This window comes from Coniophora puteana (assembly GCF_000271625.1).
Source record: "Coniophora puteana RWD-64-598 SS2 unplaced genomic scaffold CONPUscaffold_2, whole genome shotgun sequence".
Lineage (NCBI taxonomy): Eukaryota > Fungi > Basidiomycota > Agaricomycetes > Boletales > Coniophoraceae > Coniophora > Coniophora puteana.
Window position 1 is genome coordinate 3,303,234 of NW_006913054.1, and position 10,453 is coordinate 3,313,686.

Here is a 10,453-nt window from a genome sequence, read left to right on the forward strand (position 1 = left end):
TTCACATTTGTTGCTGCTCAGTCCCAAGTGTCAGAGCCTTCCACCTCGACAAGCGCTGGAGCAGCTCGAGTTACAAAAGAGAAAAGCCGCGAGAACGAGTGGGCTATTGCTCGAGAGCTTGTTCGAGCAGTCCCACTGGCGGTTCAGCTCATCTGCAAGTGCACGCCCGTGTTCTTTGCTTGTATAACTGAATAATAAAACAGGTCCTTGAGTACTGACTCGAAATATCGATGATATAAACCCCCTGACGCGCAAATCTACAGTCATTTTTGTGCGAGACAGTATCTACTATCTCGGGGAAGTTGTTTGCTTCTACACTTCTTCTGGGCCGGGAAAAGGCTCTCGTCACGGCAATAAGGATACCGTATCCCGCCCTGTAACATCTCATCTTACCAATCTTGGTGTACAAGTCTATGTCCAGGTATACAATCACATTATTCACTCATCTGTCAATATCTTACCTGTGCTGATTTGTTTTTCAGCAAGCGCAGCTAGAAGACGACAAGAACTTCTTCTGGCATTATAGTAGCTCAATTATCCATCTCTGGACACTTAGTAGGGACTCGGAGCTGATATACCACCTCGGGAATGGCACCATATCTCACTTCTCGGGCCAGTACTTCAAACTCAAGCTTTGGGCCTGGGATAGGTATGCATTAATCACTTCAATTGGGAGTTTCTGCATTTACTAACCTACAAAAGAATTCAGATGGAACATACTCACGAGAAAGGAAGTTAGGGAAGTGATCACTCCTAACGCGTTCAAGAAGCAGAACCACCATAGCAACACCATAGTAGTACAATACTACGATGTTGTAGGCCTCCGTCACCTGCGGCGATACTACGGCAATACCCACCTTGCTTGTCCGTATAGCGCGCCATAACCCCTATTTTATAGCGCGCGAGGCCCTCATCTGAGATTTTTTCCGGACAAGCGTACCCGGGAGCTTCCACAGTCCTGTACTGACTCCTCACCGAAAAGCGAGACAAATAAGCAGTAAACAGACGGACCGTGCGATACGAAGCGTTCGCCATCACTCACCCCTCCAGGCGCCTATCACCATCGTGCATCGGAACAAGAAACGTACTGTAGATCACCACCCTCGAGTTTAACTCTCTCCGCTCCCTAAGTATCCGCTGGTGATATTGAAGATCAAACAAGCGCTGAAGTGATATTCGCTCTTGGCCGTTGTCGTTGTCGTCGTTGTCAGTGCTGCCAAGTTCAGCTAGTGAGGAGAACCAGCTCCGCGCGCGAGCGCCGAGAGTGCAACAGGAGGCCACGGGACCGAAAGCAAGACATGTATAGGTTATCAGGACAGGAACTGAGGAGACCTTAGAAGCTGAAACGTAGAATATTCCATTCTGGGGAGAGTCTAGAAGAGTCCGCGAGCAGTCGGAGTTTTGCTCGAGATGCAGCGAGCGCTTGATGAGACGACCGCCATTGGTTGTCGATGTTGTTTGTTGTGCTGAGCGTGAGAGGTAAGAAAGAGGGTGGTTACTACGCAGGGTTCGCCTTGGCCCGAGTGGTGGCGTAGGCTGATGACCATAGCGTCATGCTACCGTCGTGTTGAAAATTGGAGAGGAGATGTCGCTCCAGTCAGACATTAGAGGCGACAATCCAAGTCGACGTCAAGGTCGGACCCGAGTCAGAGAGAACAAGGACGAGCGCCACGCGCTTGTTGCAGAGAATAAAGGCAAGTGTCGTCGGAGTCTTTCGTAACCACCTGAGCTGACATGGATAAATGAATGTTGAGAGCGACCTGGTTGTCCCTGGTGAAACGCGTCGTGCACGGTGCGACATCGTGATCAGAGAATCAGCACGTTCTGATTCTCCTTGCGACGACTCGTGACAATCGCGAGGCTGAAAGCGAGGCTTTCGATGAAAGGCGCGATGTATGCTCTAGCTGAGGATAAAGAGGGCCAGCTCGTTATCCAAGGAACACATGATTAGCATGCACGCGACCAGCAGGGCAAGCAAAGTGTCAAATGCGCCCTGTTTGACATTTGCGGGGAGGCACTTCCGATCAAATATTCATCATATCTGGTTCTTTGCAAAGATCTTTGAAACACCTCGGGCGCATGCGCTGGAGCGAGGCTCTATCAGTCTTATCAGCGTCCCACCGAGAGCTAAGTTGAGTTGGGCGGAGTGTGCCAGCAAAGCTGAAGGCGGGCATAACGTGTGCACGAGGGAGGGGGAGCGGAGTGGGCGTGAGACGTGGCCTGTTATTGTTGCCTATGTTTCCTTCTTTATCCACGGGCGCGCCATTTGTTTTATTTTTTCACCGAGCACACCCGAAGCGCTCCGGGGTGTCTTCCATATCGGGGCTAGGTACCGATCCAGGGTGCCCGATTGGAAGAGAAGCAAGGATAAATGGGGATTGATAGGAGGTGGCAGAAGCCCCGTGGGTGGTGCAGCCGGCGGTGAGAGCAGGAAGGAAACATCGGATCAGCGACTAGTGACTCGTCTCCTCCTTTGTGTTGGCTGAACAAAGGTTTTGAAGGACGTTCTTACTTGCATGCCGACAGGGTCGTGAGTAGACGGGCGCTGCTTGGCTGCGGTGAACAACGGATATAAGAAAGGACGGGAGCGGAGGGCGCAATCCTGTTCCTCTTGTTTCTTCCCTTCCTCTCCCGGTCTCCGTGTGCTGTGCGCGTGTCTGTCCTCCCCTCCTAAGCCTGTGCTTGCTCATTACCCTCTTCGTCTCCCGGCGGCTGGTCGCTTTCCCTCATCTCTTTCTCTCACTCCCATCACACATACACGTCGTCTCGGCCTCTTATCTCTCCGGTCCTCTACAGCTTCTTATAATCTCTCCTCGGAATCCTCTATCTCGGTCTACATACCTCTCCCGCCCTCGCATACTACCCGCTTCATACCCACTAGACCACAGACGCAATGGCAGCAGTCGCAGTCGCCTCCATGCACTCCGCCTTCCCCGGCCCTCGCAGTGGGCGAAACAACTTCTTCACACCTGCCATGCTTGAGCGCCCCGCGCAGGCATCCCAGCTCAGCGGGTCGTGCACTTTCCCCGCCCTCCAGGCGCAGGGCTTCGCCAGCCCCATGGTCGCATTCGGCCCCGCGAGCGGCCGCCGTCCCCCGCAGGTGACATTCCTCCGCACCACCAGACGCGCTGCACCCCCGCCCCCGCTGCCTATACCGGACATCATGAACGGCCACGTCGCAGACCCGTTCGACGACTCATATGCCGCGAAGCCCGAGCCCGCAGCAGCGGACTCACGCAGTGCACCAATCACCATCTCGATCCCGCCCTCGCCCTCGTGCGCGCCGCCCTTGGCGCCCGAGAGCCCCTCGGACGCGGTGGTCGTGCGGTTCCCGCGCCGGCCCTCTTTGGATGTGTTGGCGAGGCACCGCGCGGCGCCGTCGCCGCCCTCGCGTGTGGCGCGGTGCACAGCGTACGATAGGGCCCGTGGGCAACGCGCTGTCGCTGGGATCTTGCTCAGCCGCGCGGCGGGTGCGGGGCAGAAGCCGCTGAGGCGGGCGCCGCCGGTTGGGGAGGGCAAGCGGGCGTACAGTCCGAGTGGGCTGAGGACGATGGTTTGTGTTGGGGATTTGTAGGGTGTGTTTTATTTTCGCTTGTGCTTTGGGGTGTCGCGTGCTGATGCGTGTAAAGGGAGTATGGACCAGAGAAGACGACGCGCGAAGGAGGAGACGAAATAGAGAATGTACATGTTGACGAAGATGGTGCTGGTCTCATCCCTGTCATACGACGAAGAAAACACAAACCGAAACTTTTGGAGGATCCATCACCACCACCACAACGCTGAGATCGAGAGTCGCGAAAATCTTCTTTTCTGCTCTCTTGCATCTCATCACGCTCGTTCACGTTTGCTCTGTAGTATCACAACCGTAATCTTTTGTTTTCTGGGATCTGTACGCTTCTTTTGTAGCAGCTTTTTGTCTAATACACTTCTTCCTTTTTGCTTTTTCTCGTCGTCTGGCCAGTCTTTCTTCTGATAGCTGCCTTGCCTTGGCATAGGCTATTGCGTTGTTGAAGACCCCCGTTGCAAAGGCTCGGCTGTTGAACAATAGCAAGGGATCACGTTGCCGCGTTGTGCATTGCGGGGAAGGGTGACAAAGAACAAGGCACGGGGAAAGCGTCCGGGGACTTGACAGGCGGCCGAGGATCGTGCGAAGGCCGCGTGTCTCGGGTTTCGGTGGTCGGCCCGTCTGAGGTCACTTGATCGACGGTGTGCCGGGGCCGTGCCGGCCGAGTGGCCAACCGAATGATGAGACGGAAAAGTGGGTTGATAGCAATGAATGTCGGTCGCGTTCTATGTCAGCGCTGAGCGAGCGGTGTGGCGATGTGTGGGGAAAGCCTTTTGAGTTCTGAGCCTTTCGGACTTGTGAGACTACTGCCATGTCTGTGGCAATGTTTTCTTCAAACTCTACAGCAAGTACTACTCTTCAGCTTCATGCCGGAGGCACAGCACATCCTTGAACTGGCGAGGGCCCCGCTGTGCAACTCGTGCCTGCGCTCCGTGGTTGGGCCATGCACTCTAGCATCAGTGTTTTGTATGTAAAAGTGAGCGAGTAGCGCTAGTAGTTGAAAGTTTAGCTTCTTCTGGCCACTGACGATGACTGTACCCACACTGAAGCGCTCGGACCCTCGCTAAGGTTCGCGCTCTCAGCGGCCTCATCCTCCCAACTCAATCACTTTTGGACCTCGCCACCTCCGCCAACTTTCCCCCCGCTCCTCCTACGTCACCTCTCTCAGCGGACGCGGCCCTCTCACCTATTTCATCTCGCAAACACAGCGATTGTGCTCGGCGATCTCATATCCTCTAAGCGAGCCGTCTTGGACTTTGCTTAGGCTTGCTGGGCTTGGTCTGGGCTGCACGTTGTTGTATTTGTCCGTGCCTGAAGCACGCCTGAGCTGGTGGGGCGATAATTGGGTGGACGAGACGGTGTACAAACAAACGGTGCGCCCCAGTCACTTCGTTGAGCGCCCTGCTATTCTTGTTCCGTCATTCCGAGCCTTCTCTTTCTTCTTCCTCTTCTTCACTACCCTCGCCTTCTTGCTGTACGCGCGCTCCGCCGGCTCCGATCGCACCACGCCTCCACTGTGCCATTTCTGATTGACCTGGCTGGCTGATCCCTTTTCCTGCTTCCATAGGTCCCCCCAGCGGCTGTAGCAAAGTAGACTCAGCAAGCAAGGCTATTCGCTCTCCATAACGGGGCCGCGCAGTCGTCAGGCGCTGCTGTTTTAGGCCACCGAGGCGATACTCGGAGCAGCTTGCCCTGCCCTGCACGCACCTAGTGCGTTGCAGCACAAGCTTGCCCTTGCGACATCTCCGTCTCCATCTTCGTCGTTGCGTCATACCAGCACGTTTTCTCCGAGTCTTCCGCCGTCGCCTGTTTTTGTGCCGTCTACGGGATTCCAGCGGGTTTGCGGGTTTACGAGGAGGACGGTTAGGTTTGTGGGTGAAGGATAGTAAGCTTGTTAGGTGCGTTATGTCTCCCTGTTTTTCCTCAGGTGGGGATGAACCCGTTGTGGTTGCGTTACAGGAAGTAATCCCTCACTTCGCTCACCACCCGCGTCTTGCTCCTGAACGTTGAATACTGCCTCTTTCCCCGCCCCTCGTCGCGCCCCCCTACGCAGCTCATACGGCACCGAATCCAAAACTCTCACGCAGGCTACGGCAATTCCGTACCCTCCCTTCATTCATCTACATTTCACTCGCTTGCCCGTCATTCGTCTCGTCTCGAATATACGCATCGACTCACCATGAACTATACCCTCTCCTCTGACGACCCATTCAACACGACCCTCTCCGCGCACGGCCGCCCCGTGTATAGCTTCCAGACGTACGCCCCACCCACCGTGCCACGGCTAACAACACTCGTGCTCGCGCTCGATCCTTCGAGCAGCACCGGGCACACGGTTCCGCCGCGATCATCCACACTTCCTCCGCCTCCCCCGTCATCCATGTCGATGATGTCGTCGGGATCAAGAAGGTCGCACGGGCCGCCCCACGCGCACGGACACGTCCCAGCGCCGTCGCTGTACTCCACCGCGCCGTCGGCCCTCTCCGAGCTCGCCTCGGTCGCACCTTCGACGTTCTCCCTGCCATCGTTGATCCCGGGCTCGCGCTCGCGCCGGGAGCGAGAGCGCGACGCCGACCGCGCAACGAGAGATAGAGACAGGGCGCAGGCGAACGGGCAGGTGCAGCCGTACGCGTACGAGAACCACTCGCGCGCGCCCAGTGCGCGGGAGATTGCACGCGACGAGAAGCGCAGGGTGCATGCGCCGCCGCCCGCCGCCGCTCAGGAGCCGTTTGTCCCGCCGCGCGCGCCGTTTCCGCCGGATGTGAAGAGGAGGCCTGGGCAGCCGGATCCGTATCCACAAGGGCAGCAGCAGTCGCAACCGCAAGAGCAGCAGCAGCAGCAGCAAGAGGATGTGCGCGGGCACGGGCATGGGCATCCGCCGCCGCCGCGGCACGCGTTCAGCTCGGACAATCTCCACTCCCCGTCTGCGGGCGGCAGACACGACCGGCCGGACCCAAATCGACGGCGGACGATGGTAGACGACCGGGAGGGCGGGTCTGTGCATTCGAGTCGCCCGGGCTCGAGAATACGGGAGGGAGATAGGAGGAGCGGGAAGGCGGCGGAGGTGGCGCGGGTGGCGTGGCTTGCGCCTGGGAGGGTGCTCGTGCTGGTGGGTGAGCGGGCGGTTGGGGTGCATAAGAGGCTTTGGGGATCGTGAGTGGTTTTTTTCGAGCTGTTTTGTGAGGATTTCCTTTGGGTGGTGAATTTATTATCTTTGGTGCGGTGGGAATGCCGTTTTTTGTGTTATTTGGGCGCATATATGCGTCGATTTCGAGGTCTTTTTCCTCGATGTCCACTATCACCCTTTTTCTCGTGGGATGTACACGCTTACTTATTTTGTTACTCTCCTTCAGATCACGCACGTTCACAGCTGCCAATGGCGTCTCGTACAAATGGTCATTCACCGATGACGGCGCTACGGTACGTCTCTCTTCCTTACCCTCTCCCGCCCTTTCTCGCAACTACACACCTACCCAACCAACGCTAACATCCCCATTCTATCTACCTACAGCTAACAACAAACGACGGCAAACGCGCACAAGCCGCAACGTACACGAGCGTGCGCGGCAACGGCGTCGGCGCGCGTCTGCAGCTGACACCACACGGGACGTCGATACGGGACGACATCTTCGCGACCCTCGTCTGCGTGCTTGGCGAACGAAGAGGTGCGGACAAGATGGATGATGTGCGGTAGCAGGCTTGTTTATGCGTCGCTTTCTTTCTCCCTCCGCTCTCGATTTTTAGCGGCTTCCGTTGCCACCTCGTGACGAGTCGGCCTTGTGGGTACATCTTACCGCCCAGTCCAGTTCGATTCATGCTGCGTTTCAAGGACGCATGGCACCTTGGCGTAGTGCTGCCGTTATGGCAGTGGAAGATAGTACAGGCGCGGCTCACGGCGCCATTTGGTCAACCTTGCCATCACGCAGCTCGGTCGAGTGGTGTCTCGTAGACCGAGCCCTTTGACGGAGATGCTTGATAGCGCGAGCCACAGCGCCGCTGTAACTAGTTCCCCAAGTGCGCTTCACATTGCCCACTCGGCATACGCCCCGCGAGCTGCTTAGTCCGGGGTCGCGCTTGGTGTCCACCACGCAAGCCGCGCTCCTCTAGGCCACGAGCTCCAGCTCTGTTTTCCTCTTTCATCCCGATCTCATCGTATCACATTGCATCTCACCCATCCATTGATTCCTTCGGACGTTCTGCACATCTCATCCATATATCACTTCTTCTAGGTTGCCGTTTTATACCATCTTTCATATATCTTTTACATGGATGCGCACTGTTTTCTGTTGTTCTGGTGGTTGCTTTCCTCCCTGTGTTTTTTGCGGTCATGCATGCATCTATACATACGTTCGCTATCTACGGCTGCCAAAATGACGCTATGCTGCTGTATCCCTAGCGCTGCACTGTTGCGAGCGCTATGTCGAGCTCGCTCACTATAATCTTGGCTTAGGTTAACTCTTGGGTTGCGAGGAGCAAGTTTTCAGCTGTTTCAATGGTCCATTGCAATTGCTTATCAAGGACTCTATTTGTAGTAGCACCAACCGTGAACACAAGCACACCTGGGAGTGAATCAATTCCATGACTATTCTAAACTCAACCTTGACAGTTTTAACTCGTGATGTGCGCACATGTTCTCAACTAATCGAGAGTCAAGGAACTGGCCTATATCGATTTCATAGTTATGGATGGATGTAAGTACTCCACCAAATCAATACTCGTAACTTAGACAACAGTAAAAATAATCAATGTGCCGTAGTCACTTTCGAAGGAGCGCTGTCCATGTCTGAAACGCAAGTGACAGATCTAGGCTACTCGAAAGGTCGACAACATGATTGTCAATCCATCTTCTATGGAAGACGGATCTGCCACCTTTTTTAAGTGCAGCACGAGGTGTGCTACGAAGATCGAGTGCAGCATAGCAACGGGTATGCTCAGAAGAAGAACCAGGTCGATGTTAAGATTCTATTGAATGTAACTTTGATCAGTCACGTCCTTTTTCTATGAGTATATATTATACTCGCCTTCTGTGGGAGTGCAACAAGAGCTAAAACCAGGCCTTCAGAGACGTCATTAACAATACCTATTTTTCAATGATTCTGTTCATACCGCATAGGGAAACAAAGTAAAGTGTCCCTGTTGCATTTGTCGTCATAGAAGAATTTATAGGGGCTCTTGGTGCATTTAGATTTGAACTTACCATCGGTAAGAACCGTTTTATATAGTCGAGTCAAAGTATTGAGGGTCTTGTCTGAGTAAAGCGAGCGAATTCATCCAACTTCGAGGTTACTGAGAAAACATAGCGTACTTACACGTTAAATAAGACTTCAACAACAGGAGGATAAGACATACTGGGCGATGACTTATGAGCTCTGAGCGTCTGACTCCAAGTCAAATTAATACACACCTGTCTCGATACACAGCAGCATTGCCCAGGTTAGCTTGAGCCAATGTCCTTGTGTCACCTCAGGGCAGCCAGAAGAATGTCCATTAATCCGCTCATCGACTGCGACTAGTATGAGATATCAAAACCGTTAAATATAATATTGTTGAGAGGAGTGATGAAATGACTAACTTTGTATTTCGCTAGTGAACTTTGTCAACGTGTAGAATGCTGCCGCGCCACTGGTCAAAGACAAGATAGCAAGAAACACCCCAACGATGCGTTTCATTTCCCATATTGCCCATATACGAATCAAGAGAATAACTGGAGCCAGGTAAGGTATAGCTTAGGCCTTGAATCGCGAGAAATGTTCACCTTCTGAGAGGGCAATAGAACCGGTATAGATATCTAGACCGACACCCTTTAAAAAATTACCCTCAATTTCCAGGAGGAAAAGAGACTCACAAAGCATCACAGAGGTTATCCGAGTGCATGCCTGACTACTGAAGGTAGGAGGAAACACCACTTCAAAATAGAGTCGGTGAATATTTACAATGGCACAGACAACTGTTGAAGCTCTTACGGAACCATATCTCTACTCCCGCCATAGCACAGCTCCCATATCTCGTACATAGGTACAAGAGCTTGATTAACGACCATGTACAGTTCCATATGTAGGTGATTTCATCACCTATGGAAGTCAAAACATCCCATGCCTGAACCATCCTCAGTGTCCTTTATACCATAAAACGTGTTGCAAGGCTGCTCACCAGCACACTAGCTCCTGCGCCTGTCTCAACCATCGGTTCTCCGTTTTATCTTTTGATGAGGTTAAAAAAAGTACAAGTTAAGCACTAGAGAGAGAGAGAGAGACAGGTCCCAATTAGTGTTTACTCGTGAGCTCTTCGAAATATTTTGGAACTTACTCGACCAAGCTGTTGCTGTAGTAAGAGAGAGAGGTATGGCTGAGGATCATGGAGCATAGAGAAACAAAGAATATACACGTTGGGTTCATCTTGTTGGTGGCAGATTTATACTAAAGGTGCATAAGGCGGCTTTCGGCCAATAGGTTTGTGCAAGCCCAATAATGCCATACTAGGCCAGTTGATCTGTGTTACGTTCTTAAGATTAAAAAATCCACCCCCAAATTGTCGACATATCCTTTCACACTACATACCACATGTACGCAACAACATTAAAAAGGCACTGGGACGTTCTAAACGCCAGTCAGCGCATTAGCGCCTAATAGCATGCAATGTTCAGCCTGCTCCACACTGTCGCTACGTGGTGGATTCTTTATTATGATTATACTGCGCAACGGATTACACACACTTGAGACGCTGGCAAGAAGATATAGAATCGAGCCTTCAAGCTTCAAGCTCAAGAGTCCAGGCCAGAACAACTTTATATACTGCAAGTTCGAGCGCTTCTAAGCCGTTCACACTTATTGATACAGCACGATTTTACACTCAAGTATTCCACGAGCACTAAGCGTGCTTAGTAAGTTT

The 10,453-nt window shown here is 53.2% G+C and overlaps 2 protein-coding genes across 2 annotated transcripts; both read left to right on the forward strand.

Annotated features, from left to right (window-relative positions):
- The first annotated feature begins 2,640 nt into the window (after positions 1-2,640).
- On the forward strand, positions 2,641-3,926 carry CONPUDRAFT_80192 (uncharacterized protein). The gene is made up of 2 exons (XM_007766149.1): positions 2,641-3,575; positions 3,630-3,926. Exon 1 carries the CDS (start codon positions 2,894-2,896, stop codon positions 3,572-3,574), a length of 681 nt encoding a protein of 226 aa, XP_007764339.1. The 5' UTR covers positions 2,641-2,893; the 3' UTR covers position 3,575; positions 3,630-3,926.
- Positions 3,927-4,698: 772 nt separating this feature from the next.
- Positions 4,699-7,888, forward strand: CONPUDRAFT_80194 (uncharacterized protein). Its single transcript, XM_007766150.1, has 5 exons — positions 4,699-4,938; positions 5,133-5,463; positions 5,525-6,718; positions 6,919-6,985; positions 7,077-7,888. Exons 3-5 carry the CDS (start codon positions 5,745-5,747, stop codon positions 7,257-7,259), a joined length of 1,224 nt encoding a protein of 407 aa, XP_007764340.1. The 5' UTR covers positions 4,699-4,938; positions 5,133-5,463; positions 5,525-5,744; the 3' UTR covers positions 7,260-7,888.
- Positions 7,889-10,453: the final 2,565 nt, after the last annotated feature.

Excerpts from the sequence above, each read along its gene's own strand:
- CONPUDRAFT_80192 (XM_007766149.1), top strand. The coding sequence starts at position 2,894 with ATGGCAGCAGTCGCAGTCGCCTCCATGCACTCCGCCTTCCCCGGCCCT.
- CONPUDRAFT_80194 (XM_007766150.1), top strand. The coding sequence starts at position 5,745 with ATGAACTATACCCTCTCCTCTGACGACCCATTCAACACGACCCTCTCC. Across the intron at positions 6,719-6,918 it reads CATAAGAGGCTTTGGGGATC|ATCACGCACGTTCACAGCTG; the intron begins GTGAGTGGTTTT and ends ACTCTCCTTCAG. Across the intron at positions 6,986-7,076 it reads TCACCGATGACGGCGCTACG|CTAACAACAAACGACGGCAA; the intron begins GTACGTCTCTCT and ends ATCTACCTACAG.